This window comes from Mustela lutreola, chromosome 5, assembly GCF_030435805.1.
Source record: "Mustela lutreola isolate mMusLut2 chromosome 5, mMusLut2.pri, whole genome shotgun sequence".
NCBI lineage: Eukaryota > Metazoa > Chordata > Mammalia > Carnivora > Mustelidae > Mustela > Mustela lutreola.
The window spans coordinates 40,304,234-40,322,725 of record NC_081294.1 but is presented as its reverse complement, the minus strand read 5'-3'; the positions used below and the strand labels follow the sequence as shown (position 1 = coordinate 40,322,725).

Below are 18,492 nucleotides of genomic sequence, written 5' to 3'. Positions count from 1 at the left end.
AGGTCGATCTTTCTAAAATCCAGAACTGATGTGTCTCCTCCCCACTAAAAACCGTGATCTTCCCTGCTGTGTGCAGAATAAGCTACAACCTTCTTAGATGGTTTGTAAGGCGACCCCACCCCATTCGTGGGTCCCTGCCAGTGGGGAACCCGGTTGGTCAGTCAGCCGTTTACTCCCCAAGTAACTGAAAATTTCTCATCATATATGTGCCAACAAAACAAAGAAAAACAAAACCGGAACTTCTCTCTCGGTAGGTGGATACCCAGCCAGAAATTCGGAAAATCATCTAGATTGCCCCCTGACCTCTTCCCTTCCCTCCTAGACAGTCCAGCTTTTAAAATATCTCTTGAACCCGCCTGCCTCTCCCCCTGCCTGCTTCCCTACTCCCTACCATGCCTTTGAGCCCATTTTCTGCACTTCAGCCAGAGTCCTCTAAATTGCAATCTGGGCATGGCATTTCCCTATTTGATCCTTTTATGGCTTTCTTTGAGCTGAGTTTGAACCCTTCCCTTAGCTTCCAAAGTTGCCATTATGGTGTGCCTCCGGTGTGCTGGACACTCCTACAGGCACCTTGGACTGAGCAGTGACGAAGACTAGCCAAGCCTTCTGCCCTCAAAACCTCACATTCTGTTTGGGATGGTGTGGGATTGGAGATGGTAATAACCCAGGAAGCAAATCAAGAAGGTAACTAGAGCTTATGATAAGGGTCTTGAAAGGTGTCACCAGTTTAAACTGACAGTTCAGGGAAGGCCTTTAGTAGTCCCACCATTTGCCCCCACGCCGCCCCCCCTCAACTTTGCAGCACTCACCCTGGCTGTCCCCCGCCGGGTCCCCCCCCCCCCAACACACACACAGTGCTCAGCCAGACTGGACCTTTGGATCTTTACAGTCCCTGGTCTCTTTCTCTTTCTCTCCCCTCATTTATCTCCTCTTGCTCACATCTGTCCCTCGCTAGGTATTTCTGGAAGCCATTGTCTTGCTGCTGGAAACACCTCAGTCCATCCACCTCCTGGGCTAGGCCGAGAGCCTCTGCTGTGCTCTCCATTTCCCAGGCACTCTAATTGCTTGATTGGCAGTCTATGTCATTCACCTTTCAGTCCCCATGTTTGTGGTTTATTTGCTAATTTGTGGACAGTGGAAGTACATGTCGGATGGGCCACTTAATCTGTTAGGGAGAGACACTTCCTAGGCACAGGACTCCTTCCTTCTTACCGCAGCGGGGCCCCAAACAAGCCGCTGTTGTACCAACTGCCCAATTAATATCGCCTGGATTGGATATACTCTTCCTTCCGAGCACCTTTCTCTTCGGAGAGCCCGCAAACCCCTTAGTCTCAGTAACTTCCTGCCTCCAGCTCCCGATAGTACTTGGCACACAGTAGGTGCTCAAGAAATAGTAAACCAGAGTATTCCCAAAGCTGCTTTGCTTCCCAAAGAAGCAAAACTGGAATCCAACAAACAAAAACAGGAAATTGTAGTTTTGGGGGCAGGGGGGGAATGGTAACTATTTCTAAGGTAAAAAAATGAATCAAATACCTACTCCTCCTCCCCACCCCACACCCCAGGAGAAATGATAGAGAAACAGAAATGTTTACTTTTCCCTGGAAAGTCTTTTACCCACCTTATTGCCAAACTTTGGCTTCCATTCAGCCCTGTCACCTTTTACATAAGCATATAAAACCAGGAAGTTGTTCTGATTTTTGTTCACCTTGACTTGCCCTACCCATATAATTCTAAAGTCACACCTTTTCCTTTTCTGTAGGTGAAGATCACTTTTCTTCTTCTGGAACCCAGTTTTTCTTGTGTTTCTATTGCTTTCTTATTGTTATTTTGAGGCACTTACTAGAAGCCATAAAATTTGAGATCCATTCGGAGCAACTGGCTTCAGGCTGTCAAACCGGAAGTTTTAAACCTGCTTCCTTGATTTTCCCCTGAGGCAATGGAAATTTCTAGCCACCAGCTGATCCTGGAATTGATTTAGTGCCAGGAAGGTGAACTGTGGGAAAATATAATATTACTTAGTCATTCTCAGCAGTAGATTTTATTATTTAGAAAACATTTCCTGGTTTTGAGAGCTTAACAATACAGCCTCTAAGTCAGTCAAAAATCAGAGTGAGGGGATTCAGTAACCAGGAGGCCAGGACCACATACACTAGGTAGGAGAGCTAGTGGGCTTATAAATGCTTGTTTCATCTTCTTTACTTCATTGCTGCATTCTTGTTTTCTTGAATTTAATTATTGATGGCTGTTTTTTAACCAGAAAAGTGTCTTTATACCTACCTGAGAAAGTTTGTAGAGATCATAGTCATCTCTGTATCAGCTTCTATCTTGGTGAAAACAGGGGATTTGAGGTGGGAAATGCAGGGTTTGGATCTTAGCTCTGTTTTGAACTACCTGTTGACTCTACATAAGTCCCTAAGCTTTTCTAGACCCGAGTTTACTCAACTATAAAATAAGGGTCTCTTAGGTTAGTGTAGTTTCGTTCATGAAATGCTTGCTTGCTACCTATCTTAGATTGGGTTCCCAAAAGAGAGCTGCACAGGCAGGGATTCTTGTGAAAGTAAAATGCTGAGTGAGATGGCCAGGAGAGAGCTGGAAGGAAGGAAGCAGGATTGGGCAGGAGAAGAAACCAAGCAAAGATCTGGGTTTAGCTCACCTAATCTTGGCCTGATCCCAGAGAGAGCTCTAGGATATGAATGGCAGCACAGAGCTCTACATATTTTATGCATCTGTTTCAGTCAGTCATTGGCTATAGGTCCCCCTTTAGGGCAGGGGGTGTAATTTCACTGAAATTTCTGGATAACACAGTGAAACAGCGGGAGGAGGTTATACCAGCTTGTTAAAAGGGATCTCAGTGAGCTATCAACAGAATCTGCTATGCCACCTGTGGCCAGGCACTGTGCTAGGTATTAGAGAGGCGAAGATAAACAGAGAGATGGCCCCTGATCACAGGAAACTCACAGACTATTCCAGAAGATCGATGAATAAGCAAGGAATTTCAGTACAACATGGTGAATGCTGGAATAAAGGAATACGCAGAGTGTTGTAGGAACAGAGAAGCAGACATTGAAGACTGGGTTCCTCGGGAAGCAGAATCTGAGATGGAGATAATCACGCAGGAGCCTTATCCAGGACTGTTCTTAGGGACCGACATTTGTTCTCAGACCCATATATTATATCTCCTGGAGATATAGCAGGAGGTGTTTAAAGATCTTTAAAGACCATGTAAATATCTTTCACTTCAAGTCTTGGAGGACAGACCCTCACTCCACTAGAGTCTTACTTCTGCGCTGGTGATTCAGCTGTACCTTCATCAGATTGTTCCAGCGCTCTTTCGGGGCCTCAGCCTCAGCCGTGTAATAGATGATGGGACCAGTGGATCCTATGGTCTTGGGCCCGTTACCACACCTTCCTTGGAGTAAAGGACATGTCTTTGATTGATGTGATGTTATTTGGCTTCCCCTGTTAGTAGATTAAACACTCCATGAGCTCTTCATGTAATGGTGCTATCTGAGGCAAGAAAGGCACATAGATACCCTGAATATGTGGATATTTTATTTTTTGAAATGAATCACTGGCCAGTCTAAAAAAGAAAGGGTTTCACTGAAGTCAGCTCAACACCGAGTGGACAGTTGGTCTCTCTTCAAAGAACAGTAACATACTGGGGATGGGTGTTGGACTCTGTTGGAGGCCTGTTGGGCATTCAGCAGTAGAAGTAGCTAGGAAAGCCTCAGTAAAAGGGATCCCAGACTACTGGGTCTCCCTCCCTGGCACCATGGCCTCCTGCTGTGCCAACCTATGGGGGGGCAGAGGTGATCCGTGTCAATCCCAGACCTCCTTGTTCCTACTTTTTCCGTCTTTTGCGTCCTGGGCTCTTGACGATCTGTTCAGGCCATTTGCCACTCTCGATCAGTGTTTTTTTTTTTTTTTTTTTTTTTATCTGAACCTCAGTCCACTTCTCTCTGTGTGTCAAGTGGATGATTAGATATTTAGATATTCTACCCAAAGTTCTATCCACTTGGAGCATTTTTTCTTGCTGCTGTTTTTCATGGTCACCGCTAAGGGGAGCTATGGTGCAGTTGGCGGCTGTTCTCATCAGACTCCCGTTGGATGATGCTGATTCATCCGTGAACCGTGCTCAGGTGTTCTGTTTCTCCATCAGCTGGCACCATGGATTCGCCCATGCAGCCATATGCGTGAGCAGAGGAAAGGTGCTGGCGCGAGAAGGGTGATGATGGAGCTCTGGGCTGCCATCTTGTGCGCTCATTGTGCCTTCTGGTCTTATTTATGCTCCATCCCAGAAGTACCATTTTCATCTCTCTCATCCATCTGTCATGGTAATTCTGTTGTGTCGCTCACAGTGTGAGACAGAAAATGTTTCGCATTTTCTATGCATCTAGGAGCCACTTTAGCAGTGAGTTCACACCGTTTCTGGTAGTCTTTGCCAGGGTGTTACATCCAGTACCTTTGGAGAATTCCCCCAAATCTAAATTCTTCCTTATCCAGCTTCACGATGTGCCCCCGTGATCAGCACCCTCAGTCGCATGTGTGTTCTGGAAGCTACCAGGTGTAGAATACACCTGAAGAGGTCCTACAGCTACGTTAGGGTCTAGTCCTTTTCCACCCCTATCAAGCCCAACATGTCCCCACACAGGTCATGTTGTGACTTAACCTTTGTTTTTGATCGAGTGGCCAGGAGGAGAGATGGGGGTGTATCTTCAGAGGTCAAGTGCTGCTTGTGGGGAGAAGCCTCTGCATCCTTTTCCAGCCAAGGGCACGCCAATTTTAATAGGGAAATAGGCCACTTCTGTAGGCTAAGAGGGTCCAGAGAGAACCAGGGACCCAAGGTATTTGAATACATCAACCCAGATGCCTCCATTTCCTTATATCAAGGTTCTGTTCTTTCCCAGCCAGGATCTTAGCTTTGTTGGAGCTTACCTTCCACTGGTCTCCTGCTGTAGGAAAGGGGGACTCTATATGCTACCATGGAAGCCCTCTTGCTTTCACACTTAATTATCAGCAGATCTCTCCTACCTTTTCCTTCTCTTTTTTCCAAGCTTTATTCAAATTTAGCAATAGACAGCCAATTTCATAGTCTTCATAGCTACTATTTGCCCTGTATCTTTCATGGCTTGATCTTTTATAGCTGAATAATGTGGTCCCTTCTCCTCTTACACCAGTTCACCACCACTGGTGTGGGATTATCCCTGTGACAGGGAAGGAAGCGGGATTGGGTACATGGAGAAGTAGACTTGCAATTCAGTTTCAACAGAAGGCTTGACCACCCTTCTTGGGAGTTCTGAAGAGAGACTGACCCATCAGGGCTTTTTTGAGTTGGGGCAAGAGAACACTGAACCTTTGTACCCCCACATTGGAACTGTGGGCTACCCCAGGAACTGGCCATGGCTTTGGGCAGGGCCGCTTTCCTCAGCAAGGTCAGTCCCTGAAGGGAGAAGACACTCTAAAGTGGAATTGTCATTGTGTAATGAATTTACTCATTTATACTCCTTATTGAATTTTTCCCCTAGCATCTTTTTATGGTGAAAGCTATGTGGAGCTCAACATCATCGAAGTTTTGCCTGAGTTATCTCTTCAATTAAAATTTCAAACCAGTAAACCGCAGGGATTACTTTTCCTTGCAGCTGGGAAAAATGAGTACTGTATAATAGAGCTTCTATCAGGAAACTTACGGGTAAGATTTTCTTAAATCTTTAAAAATGTGTGAGTTTTCAATTACTGGAGGAAAAACCATGAGAGAGAAAGAGAACAAAATATCTATCCATTTTATTCCTGTTATTTTACTAGAATAAAAATGTGTACCATTAGAAAAGTTGGGATAGCCTCTGATTTCACCAGCATGCCTGACATAGTCTGACTCTGAAAATTTTAAACCTCATCGTGTAGTCCATACCTGTGGAAAGTGGTTTCAAGTCCAAGTTTCTCTCTCTCTCTCTCTCTGTGGATGGCCCTGTTTTCTCAGTAAGATACTACGAGATGAGACTGATTAATTATGCTTCTTTCTCTTTCAGGTGAGGGTGAATTTGGGTGCAGGTGAACAAGTGCTCCTTTCTGAGCAAAGGCGTCGTGTGGATGACTTGAATTGGCATTTCGTGGAACTGTACTATGTTAAAAACACTATCTCTCTGGTTATCGACAAACACTATGAGACAACTGGCCAAATCACTCATGGGACGCACAGTTTGCACTTTCAACATGGAATCTACATAGCAGGCCATGGTGAACTTGACCTCCCTTACCTGGATGGAGAGCTTCCCGGTTTCCGTGGATGTATGGAGGGTGTGATATTTAACCAGAGGGAGATCCTCGCATCCCTCAGGCCTTACCCTGGTTTTAAGAAGGTGTATGAGGTGTCACTAGGATGCAGTGATGAATTTTTTGCAGGAGAGGATGAGGCCATCAATTTCTTTAGCTCCAGATCCTACGTCACCTTCCCAGAATGGAGGGTGCGTGGGGAAGGGCTGTTGGAATTTGCTTTGCAGACTGGTAGTCAACAAGCTTTGCTTTTGTTTCAGCCAGGTAGACAAGGAAATTTTGTTGCTTTGGAAATAGTTCATGGTCTGTTGAAAGCTCATGTAGGAAGGAGCAAAAGTAACACCCAGCTCTCTTCTTTAAGCGTAGTTAGTGACAACAGGTGGCACATTATTCAACTCAGACTCACAGGACAGTATCTGGACCTGATGGTGGATGAGCAAGGGGTGAGGGCGTTGCTGCCCTTGCAAAGCAAACCATTTGTATCGGAAGGTCCTCTCTTCGTGGGAGGTCTTGATAACCGTAAGGGAGAAGAAGTTAAGAAGTTAGAACTTGTCTCTGTGCCTAGGAAATCTGCTCGAGGAGTCTCTTTCAAAGGGTGCTTAAGAGGCTTGGAAGCCAACTCCGTAAAGAGAGCATTAAAGAATGCCCTTGTGTCTAAAGATGTATCCGCCGGGTGTAAATTGCAGAGTAGTGATAATGAAAACCCTTTCATAACGACAGCAGAAAACCTGCTTCGTTCAGAAGTTCCCCTTTCCACTACCGTCCCCAAGGCACGCAAGCCTTTTCTTCACCAGGCGAGTAGCTATTTCTTAAGTCTGAATAACCTGGAGGTCCAAGAGGGTGGGCGAGCCTTACTGGAACAAAGGCACATGAATGTGGTTGTAGCATCCGAAGATGTGGGCATCCATCCTTCTCAAATACTATTTAAAATAGAGGAAATGCCCCTGCATGGGTTCCTTCAAATTGATGTTTCGCCTGCACAGGGAATGGAGGAGGCTTTCACTATGTTAGATTTGGGGCAAGGGAAAATTTGGTATGTCCATGATGGCTCAGAAGAACCTAGGGATTTTTTTACATTTTCAATCTCATCCACGAGTAGGAAGGAAATGCCATTGTATCTGCGAGGACATGTTCCATATGTGTTTAACATTACTGTCCTCCCAGTAAATGATGCCCCAGTCCTTAAACTCCCTGAAGGAAACTTGCTCCTCCTCTTTGAGAATTCTAAGAAACAACTGACTCCAAATGTAATAGACGTGTCAGACCCTGACACAGATTCCTTGAGTCTTAGTTTCTCAGTTCTTGGCAACTTCAATTCAGACTCTGGGTTTTTAGAAAACACCAATGGTCCTGGGAAAGCCATTAATAGTTTTACGCATGGGGATTTAAGAGATGGCAACATTTTCTATGTGCACAGAGGTCATCGGAACTCCCGAATCCTTCTGAGAGCAAGCGATGGAGAGCTGGTTAGCAATACCGTAGTGTTACGGGTCATGGCTATTCCTTGGGACTTTGAAGTGGCTGTTAGAACTGGGGTAGTCGTCCAGCAGGGGGGCGCGGTTCTGATTACACGGAGTAACTTGTCAGTGGAGGTTAACGGTGAATCCCACGAGATGGAGACCCGCTATGCTATCACTCATCCACCCCAATTTGGTCACATTCAGCAGCAGGGGTCAAGGGGTGAATGGAAACAAGTTAGTACCTTTTCTCAACGTTCCATTGATCGGGGTCGGGTCCGGTACCATAGCACATTTCAAGAACTACAGCCAGAAAATGTTACAGATCACTTTAAATTTAAAGTGAACATAGAAGGCAAAGTCAGTGAAGAGCTGGTATTTCCCATTACCGTACACTGGCTAAAGTTTGTACTTCTGAAAAATGTTCCTCTCGAGGTCAGTAAGCTGAGCAGACAAGTACTGAACTCTGATCACTTGCAGGCTGTGACAGAGGGTATGAGTGTAACTCAGAAAGAACTGCGTTTTAAGTTACTGACACCACCTAAGAAAGGAAAATTGCTAGTTGGCAATAAAGTTCTAAAAACAAACTCCGTCTTCAGCCAGCAAGACATTGCAGACTCTAAGATAAGTTATGAGCCACGGGAGAGGCCTAGGGAAGACACAGAAGATATCTTCAGGTTCTTGATTGTTGCAAAGCACATAGAATCCAAAGATTATACTTTCAGAATAAACTTTGAAGCAGACAGGACCCTTATTATTGTAACTAACAGAGGGTTATCTGTAAAAGAAGGAGAAGGGAAATTAATTACGAAATCGGAATTATTCGCTCAAACACCGGACAATCAGACCTTCCGATATATAATCACCAAGAGTCCTCAACATGGGGAGCTGAAACTGGTCAACTTTTCAGACCCTCTGGGAAGTCGTGATAATATCACTACGTTCACTGATCGAGACATAGTGGGGGAGCGGCTGATGTATGTCCACGATGACTCTGAGACCCAACATGATGAATTCCTCCTTGTGGCCTCCGCCTCAGGACCAGGCCGAGAGGGAGTGGTCAGGCATCTTGACGCAGAACGTTTATCTACAGAAATCAAAGTTGGCATTTCTGTAGAGTTAAAAAATGATGAGAAACCAGTACGTGTGGTAGATAAGGTCTTTTGTGTTGTAAGGAATGGCCAGCGCCTACTGACCTTGGCAGATCTCTGTTACCATGATCCCGACTCAGATTTTGATGATGGCCAGTTGCTCTACACCCGACGGGGCATCCCAAACGGGGACCTGGTGAGAGCCAATGATGTCACTCAGAAACTCTACCAGTTCAGGCAAGATGACCTGCGGGAAGGGCGAGTGCTTTTCAGACATCGGGGTGCAGACTCTGCCCGCTTTGTGCTGTTCGTGACAGATGGTGTCCATTATACATCATCCCTTCTTGAGGTCAGTGTGTCAGACCCCTACATCCAGGTAGCCAATAACACGGGGCTGATTGTACAAAGAGGAGAGGACAGCAGCCTCACAGCATCCAACCTCAGTGTCACCACAAACCAAGATGTCCGAACAGACCACGAGATCGAATTCCACGTGCTACAGCCCCCAAAGCATGGTGGAGTGCTAGTCAACCAGTCAGTGTCCCGCTCATTTTCCCAGCATGACTTGAAGCGGGGACATGTGATTTATAGGCATGATGGCAGCGGCAACTCTGATGTGTTCAACCTGACAGTGAAAGTTAAGGAGATACATATAGATGTGGGCGTCTATGTACAAGTGTACTCAGAAAGACACCAACATCGCGCCCAAGTTTCGCTCATCAAGACCCTTATAGTTGAAGAAGGAAAACCAGTAAAACTGAATAGAGGAAGACTCCAGGTAGGTAACTGTCCTACCACTGAGCATTCTTATTCTCCCAGAGTAATCTGCTTCTAAGAGCTATTTTTGTGTTGATTTCTCCCTGGTATTCAGAATGACTTTTTTTTCCAAATGTAAATGCCATTGAAAGGAAAAGCTGGAAGGTTTCATGATTCTGATACTACTGATAGTGCTATAGTTGGAGTATAAGTGACCAAGCCTTATGTTAAGGCCAAGTGCACACCAGCACACAATATGTATGTTTGTTTAGTGTAGGATGAACTGGAAATTAGGAAGTGATGTACATATTATTGTAAATTAAGAGAGCTTTACTTTTTTTTTTTTTCATTTTTATTTCATTAAAAATATTTCATTTAGTCAGGATTACATTTGTGATGTGATGAAGCAGGGTATATAAATTTAGAGCAGCTTAAACATGAAAAGGATTCCTAAAACAGTAGAGGATGCTATCTTACACAGTTAATTTCCTTAGTTATGAATTAGCCTCATTTTGTTTCCTGAAATGGATGGATAAAACTGGCACAGACAACGGGAATGCCAAGGGTGAGACCTTACATCAGAAACTACCTGGTTTCCTGGGGCTCCTACTTAAAAACTTCCAGCAAGCAAAGCCCTGCTGATGAGAGTTAGGAGAGAGTGTTTGTTTTAGGGTAGTCCTGTACAGGGTTTGTAAACTGTGATTTATGACAGCTGGCCACAAATACAGGCTGTTGTGAATCTACCCTCGGGACAGTAAAGGAGTTTACTTGTTTGCTAAATGCAGCCAATAACATCAAGAGGAAGTGAACTCAAATCAGAAGCATTTACTGAATGAGTTAGCTTAAGGAAATTCGGGCCTCCCCAGCATTTCTCAGTCCTTTTTTAGGCTCTTGGAGAGTTTATGTTTTACCACAAGGGGGCGTGTGTAGCTCAGTGACTCTAAATCAGTTACAAATGACAGCTTTGAGATGGGTTTTGCTGAATCAATAAATTAAATATATATCGAAAATGCTGAGCTAACTAAAAGGGGAGAGAAGAAATTCCTCTAAAGTCTTTCAATTTAAGTGATTCAACTTCTGCTTCTTCAACCATCTTTTATTCCTTGTCCTTACACCATTTTATTTCTTTTAAGTCAGCTGGCTGAGTCCTGGGTGTCTTGCTGCTGTGAATGACGCCTTGTTAATGCACTAGTAGTGAGTCAAGTGTTGTAGACCATAACTTTTCTTTGCAACCACAGCTAAATGCAAATATTGACATGGTCACCAGAACAGACCCAGGCTTAAACTCTGTATCAACCCTGGTAGTAATTTAAGACATTTTTTGGCATTAACAGAGAACCATTTGGTTCATCAAGGATCTTGACTCTTGTGAGTACTGACCTGTTTTCCTTTCTGTGTCTGTGTATCGCATATATGAACTTCAGACTGTCCACGAAGATAATATTACTTCCGAGACAACGTTCATTGTCAGTGTTCCACCGATGCATGGATACCTCCAGAAATCTTTACCAGAAGAAGGCAGCTTCGGTGCCGATGCAAAGTCCTCTCTGATTTTTACACAACAGGAAATTGATGATGGGGCTATTCTTTATGTGCAGACAGCTCCTGACCAACAACACGACCGTTTTTTGCTCGATGTGGTGAATGATTTACAAGCTGTGAATGGAATTGAAATCTTAGTGGATATCGTCCCTAAGCGGATTCCTCTGGAGGTACAAAATTTCACAGTCCGAGAAGGAGGTTCCAAAGCACTTCTGGAAGACCATCTCAAAATCCCAAACAAATATTTTGAGGGAGTTGATTGTGAATTTGTTCTACTCAAACCACCAAAACATGGTTATGTTGAAAATTCTGATTTTCCAAGAGTACAGCTAATGAAGTTTACCAGGAAACAGGTAATAATTCTCAGTTAATACATTTGGGCATGTGGGATAAGAGAAAAAAATGCTATTCATTATTTAGATTAATGGACTCTCAGGAGTGAGGAGACTTGAAAGAATATCTAGTTTAACCTCCTAGCAGATGCTAGAAGCCCCTTCCATGGTAACCCCATAAAAAGGTTATCTAGCCATTGCTTCAGTGTATTCAGTGGTGGAAAACTCATTACCTCATGCAATGGGCACTTCCGGTTTAAAAATATTTCAATTGTTAGAAAGTTCTTTCAAACTCATTTAGTCCTGAAGTCTGCTGCTTAGACACTTCTCTAAGTCCTGACTCTGATAGCTCACAGCACAAGTCATACCTCCTTTCCTGAAATCTCTTAAATATTTGAAAGAAAAAGTTATCAAGTTCCCTTGGACTTTATCTTCTTTAGGTGAAACATCTTTAGGTTCTCCCACTTTGATTACTAAGTCAACACGTTTCTAGCTTGTGCCACCCTGGCTGCCCATTGCTGGAGGAGGTCCACACTGTCAGGCCCGCTCGAAGTGTTACACCTGGATAGTTAACGCAGACGCACTTTAGTCGTAAGTGGGTCTACTCATCTACTCATTCCATTATTCAGTTAACAGACGCTGACAGAGTGCGTACTCTGTGCCATGCCCTATGTAAGCGCAGTGAACAATGGCTGAATGGCCCAGTCCCCACAGTCAAGCAGCAGGATGCAACTTCCAGCCTGGCGTTCAGTGTAAAATAACTGCTCAACTCAGGGCTGCTGTCCTGTTTCTTTGCTTTGGGCTAGGTTGGTATTAGTGTGACACTTGGCTTTCTTATCATGAATAAAAGAATGATGTCCATTACTTTCTCAAGGTTGAGAAACATTTCCTGTGTAAGCTCCTGGGAATGTGCGTTCCTCAGGTTGGAAGCCATGAACACCGACCTGGCATCTCCAGGTACCTTTGTCTGGTTAGCTGTAAACCCATGTGGGCTGCTTTATTTTGCTTCTAAGGATTTCATCTTATCAACGGACTTGAACAGATTTGCTAAACCCTTCTGTTCAAGTTGCTGTGCAAGGAGCATAGTAAGGAGCCATACTCCTTGCCCGCAGGAGATGCTGGGGGACGGGGGCAATAGGCACACAAGCTTTGCTCTAACCCCAAGGGGCCGTCTGAGGCCTCGCACGGCCTTCTCACAGTGGCGCTAAGGAAGTGCATCTGACTCTAATTGAAGAGAATAGGGAAGACTTCACAGAGGGAATAACGCTTAAGCAAGACTTGAGGAAAGAAGGAAAGAGCAGGGAGGTAACAGAGGAGAAACAGGGAGCAACAACAAAAGAGCAACATGAGCAAAGGCAACAGCATGGCAAAGGATATGGAGGCATTAAAGTGAGTGGGTTGTGGAGGCCGGGAAATAGCCCACAAGACTTGCAGGTGGGCTCAGGAGCAGCAGAGAGAACTGAGGCCAGACTGGGGAAAGTCTTGAATTACACATCAGGAGGGTTAGACTGAACCAGGAGGCATTAGGGAGCCGTGGGAAGAAGCAGAGAATCCTGAGGGCTGGAAATAACCTTGGAAATCAGTGCTTCTCTGATGGGGATCCGGGGACGGTGATCCTTTAGTGAATTCCTGTGGGCATCTCTTCATCATGTCTTCCTTCACAAAGGCGGGACAAACCATCCAAAATGACCACTCGCTCTGGTGCAAGTTGAATTTACTACCGTTTACCTCAGGGATGCTAAGTGAGAGACCAAGCACTAAATTTGAGTCCTGTCTTGGCCAGTTCATTAGGGATTGTGCTTTGTGAGAAGTGTGTGTTTAGAATAGTTGGTTGAAATCTCTATGTTAAGTATGTGTGTTCCCTCTAGGATCTATGGTATTGTGTAGCCTTGTTCACAGTCAAGGTCCAGGCTCTTCCAGATGACCCCTTCATGCTTTCTCTTCCTGTATGACTCTAAGGTCGCCAGGCTTTGCAACATCATGGTTCTCATGTAAAGCACCACCAACCCTTAACAGTTGGTGGCTATAGTGTTTAGTGGCTTGGAAGAGCACGTGGCCATGTTAGCCCTTCATTCATTCAGCAGATCGTTTCTGAGTGTCTGTTATGTGTCAGGCACGCCAGTTTTAGGTAGTGGGGATACAGGGTGAACAAACCCAGCATCACTCCATGCTGTAATGCCCTGGTAGGAGAAAGAAGGAGGCAGAGAGAGACAATAGAAAAATTAATTAAGTGGAATGGAAGGCATCTTGAGTGAAGATTAGTGTTATGGAGAAAAAGAAAGCAGGAAACGGAGCTGGGAAATGCTAGAGCCTTTAGTGTTGTGTATGTTTGGTTTCAGATCAAGTGGTCAGGGGAGGTCCCGTTGACAAGGCAGCATCTGAGCAGACACCTGGAGGAGGGGATGGGTGGGTGAGCCAGGTGGACTCAGAGGGAGGGTATTTAGGCAGAGGGAAGAACGAGTGAACAGCTGGGTGGGGAGCAGCCAGGGGTTTAGTGGGGCTGACCACAGGTGGGGGAGGGGAGACAGCTGAGAATGAGGTTAGGGAGGTCCAGCATGGGAGGGCCTTCTACTTCACCTTTAACCCCGGGGCGGGGGGGGGGGGATGGGGAGCAAGGAGAGAGGGAGAAAGTGAGCAGAGGCACGGCACTGCCCTGAACATGACTGGTGAGAGGGAACCAAACACTATTCAGTCTTCCAAGATTTTCTACAAGTTTATGATATCTTTTAATTTCAGGTCAGCATATATTTTTCTAGTGTTGGAAGTTGAGAAATAAGCGACCCCCGACCAAATCTTCTCTTTACTTTTACATTAATACATATTAAATGGCATATAACTTGGGGGCGTGCCACTCCTTTGAAGAAATGCTCTATTTCTCCAGGAAAGATACTGAGGAGGCAATCTGTCTTAAATCCTAGGTTCCTAAAGCGTTTTAAGTCCAAATTCTCTCACATTCTGATCAATGCCATCTTCTATGTTTGTTTTCAAGTAGCTTAAAACAGCGTGTTTCAGAACTTGTGGTCAGGCCTGCGGTCTGGAACTCCTCTGCCCACAGAACTCCAAAGAAATTCTCATAGCACCTGTAGACAAATGGCCAAAACTTTCCCTTGAGACTCTTCCTGAACTTTTCAACTCTTGTCAGAAGCACCTCCGAGAGATCAAAAGTATTTGCTCAAAGGAAGTGCACCATAGGAACGGGCAAAGTTGAACTGTTAAAATTTCTGGCAGTATTTTATCAAAACAAACACAACCCCAGAGACTTATTCAGAAGTTCAGCTACTCCTGTTGGGCTTTGGAAGTTCTCTGCCATTTTGTGTTTGAGTCACAGACTCACTGAAGCCAACTTTCCTTCTAGCTTTGAAATTTTCTTCATCTCTAATTATGATCCTGTGTTCTTCAGTATTTTCCATCGGAGCCTTGAAGACATGAGAGGCATTCTGATCAAATTTGTGGTTATTACAAATCCAAGAGGAGTAATTAATTCATTTGATAACCATTTCAGAATGAAAATTAGAAAATGAAATCTAACAGGGATAAAAGTGAATGTTTTCATTTGTGTTATTACAGTAAGGAAAATCTGCCTTGATAGAAATTTGATTTTGATATATTTCCCTATATTCTGTTCACAGAAGATAGCTAGTTATATAGCTAGTTCGATAGCTAGTTATGGTCCACATCTGCTAAGAGATGCACCCAAAAAATGAGTGTGTTCTGAAGGAGGAACAGAACTAGGAGATTACATGTATAGTCTCTCATACAAAGAACAGTTAAAGGAATAAGGCATGCTTAGTTCAGAAAAGAGAAGTCTGGGGTAACTTAATAGTTGCTCTACTCCAGGTATCTCCAAACAACGAAATCTAACAAATGGGTAGAAGGGTAGGAGTTTTGGAGCCTAAACCTAGCATTCTGAATTGTCTAGCAAAGTAATCCACAACTCCAAATTAGTCACTGTAAGTAAACAAATAGAGTCTGAATTTTAGTGGGTGCTGTTCCATGGAAAGGACAGCTGGATTGGATCACTTACCTAGAGCATATTTCTGTGTTAGAAATAGCCTTTGACTCTGGTCTCCTGATTACCAGTCCAGTGCTCTCTTTCCTACACCGTCTGTTGCATTGTTCCATTTCTCTTTCACCTTTTTCCTAGGACCTAGCATCATGTCATGAAAACTAGCCCTCCCAACATAATTTACACTCAGAATCAGACCTCCTAGGATGAACCCATGCTCCTGTGTTGTAGAGAGACATAAAAATTGGGATTATAGTAATTAATTCATATTTTTATATTTTCGTATTTTTAAAAATCACATTTCATTAAGTTGGCGATTTCTGTTGGTGGTGGTTATAGGTGGAAAATGAATTGATTTACTACATGCATGATGGTAGCGAAGAGCTTCTTGATGATTTCACCGTCTTGGCAAATAGCTCAGAACTTGGAAAACAGAGCTTGCCCCAAACTCTTTTTGTGACTGTGGAATCAGTAAATGATGAGGCTCCGGTAATAACAGCCAACAGAATCCTTCAGGTAGGTGCTCTGTGCTTTTTGATTTATCATAATAACATTGGGGCTACCCATTTGATTTTCTTTCGTATTGTTTCTAATGTTAAATAATATGACTCTGTATGTATGATTAACACATTCCTACTGGTTTTAAATAAATGGCAGTTCTTATGGGGACATTCTGTTGGGTAACCGTTGGGAGATGAGGAGTCCCAATGAGTTACTGGCGTGTTGTCTCTCTTGAGTGGGTGTCATTTGCACTGTATTTCCCAAAGTACAGCCTTTTCTAGTTAGTTTGGGAAGGTGAGAATCACCTCCCTGTATTGGAAGTGTGACCTTGGGCAATTTATTTAGTCCTTCAGTGTGCTGTCATTGAGGTGGTGGGAAATAGAAGCAGAGTTGTGAGGAGTAAGAGAGAAAATGATGTAAAACTCTCCCACACTTCCTAACATGTGGTTGGGACTCAATAAATGGTAGCATTATTACTGAAAAACTCCAAGGCTTATAGCAGTATCAGGATTTTTAAAAAACCACTGTACAGTCATGTGAGGGTATTTTGCTGTTTCTGGGAACTTCCGTCACCCTTCACTTTTTCTGAGAATCTCCTGGGGGTGCTTCTTAGGCATTCACAGATAAACATGTTTTGGCAATCACATGATGTCCACCATTTGGCTCCTGTCCTGATCTGGGGCCCTGAAGCAATGTCATGGCTTCTATTGGCCACACAGAGGGCTTGATGCGTAGGGGTTCCTCTGGCTCTTATGGCACCATTTTCTCCCACACCAGCATACCGATGTCAATGCTGGTGAACCCATTTGTGTCAGTTTACACTCAAGTATCCCAAAGCTTTCACCCAGTAGATTGTCTTGGTCTTAAACCACTCCTTCTTACTGTCCCTTCTTCTAAAGACTTGGGCATGAATTTGTTCTGGCTTGGAGAAGAGTTGTAGCTATTATAATAGCAAATGCTCACAAAATAGTTGCTAGCCATTATTACGTGCCAGGTATCACTCTAAGGGCTTATAGCTCACTGAGAGATGTGTTACCATTTCCTTCTTTGGACAGATGAGGAAATTGCCTAAGAGCTAAATGACAGGCGGAGGACAGAGTGGCAGCACACGAGCCCAGTGACTTGTCCAAGCCCCTTTTCAGGCTTTCTCCAGCAATGACTGACACATAATAAACAAGAAATACTTGCTGATTGGATGAGTAAATGAAAGTATAAACTCTCAGTTTCCCACCAATACTGGCCCATGTTTCAGAAACCAGGCTTTTGCCTTGGCTCTTTCTTTCTTTAGGAGAGCTGCATTTCTGGAAGAATCCTTGACCCTTCACACATTTCAGCCTCTAGGGGACACATTCATCGAGTATGCCCAGACACAGGAATCTGAAGGTGTTCACTTTGAAATTGGTTAAAAACAAATCTTTCCACACACGTTTTTGACAACTTCAGCCTTGTTTACACCACTCATGAGGGTCACTAGCTAATAATAGATTCTTTAGAAGTCCAGAGGAAATTGGGTAGTCAGATGGTGGATAGGAATAGAGCTTACCAGGGGCTAACTTCCCTAGAAAATGTTATGTTGTTAAACATGGAAAGAGGCTGGGGTTTTTAAAAATCTGTTTTTATTTGCTCAATATAATTGGATTTAGGAATGGAATTTTTAGTGCTTTATGTTATTTTATGGCTCGGCTCATTTTTTGGCCTCTATGTGTTGAGTGAAAAACTAAGGGCAATGATACCTTCAGAACGTGTCACTTTATCCTGCGTTTACTCCACAGTCCTGGGAATTGGACGTTCTAGCTGGTCCCATTTGTAGGCCTTCCTCTGTTCTCACAGATTCTTGGGGTGTTTCCATCTCCTGAACTCATGCTTAGCAAAGCGATCTAAGCGCTGCATTGTTGGCTTGAGGGAGGGATCGTAGGTGTCCAGGATTATTAAGCACAGTTATAAAAGTTTATATTTTTATATTATTTTATATTATAGTTATAAAAGTTATATTATTATAGTTATTTTATATTATAGTTATAAAAGTTTACATTTATTATGTGCTTACGGAGTACAGTACTGGACATCTTCCGGAAGTGGTGTCATTTTCACAATCCTACAGAGCACCTGCTGTTACTGATGTCCTCTTCCTCATGGGAGGACTGAGGACCAGCGCGGCGCTAGGGGAAGGAGTGGAAAGTCTGGCTGTCTCACGACCATGCTCTGCCACTTTGCCTGCTACCTGTGATTGCCTCGAGCTCTCTCAGTGCATCCACGTGGTCAAGGGCTGTCTTCATTAGGAAGAAAAAAGCCCCAAAGCTGCAGGGCTTCTTGCTCCCGCTCACGTGGAATTCAGGGAGTAGGTCCACAGCAGTTGTACCGAACACCTACGTGTTCACCCAGGAACCTCAGCCGAGGATTTGGGTACTTTGCCCTGTGGTGCAAAACTGCAGGATGAGAAAGATCCAGGGGACAGACCTAAAATGTAGACCGATAATGGGAGAAAAGCAGGAGCCCGCTGCAGGTGAGGGAGACCAAGGAATAAAGCAGTGAATTCT

General features: G+C 44.1%; 1 protein-coding gene across 1 annotated transcript in view; it reads left to right on the top strand.

Moving 5' to 3' along the window:
- Window positions 1–18,492, top strand: part of LOC131831123 (chondroitin sulfate proteoglycan 4-like) — a 67,110-nt gene that overhangs the window by 10,286 nt on the left and 38,332 nt on the right. The window contains exons 5-8 of the mRNA XM_059173342.1: window positions 5,526–5,689; window positions 6,027–9,596; window positions 10,999–11,469; window positions 15,794–15,970. Of these exons, the coding sequence (XP_059029325.1) occupies window positions 5,526–5,689; window positions 6,027–9,596; window positions 10,999–11,469; window positions 15,794–15,970 (4,382 nt within the window). The remainder of the gene's footprint in view (window positions 1–5,525; window positions 5,690–6,026; window positions 9,597–10,998; window positions 11,470–15,793; window positions 15,971–18,492) is intronic.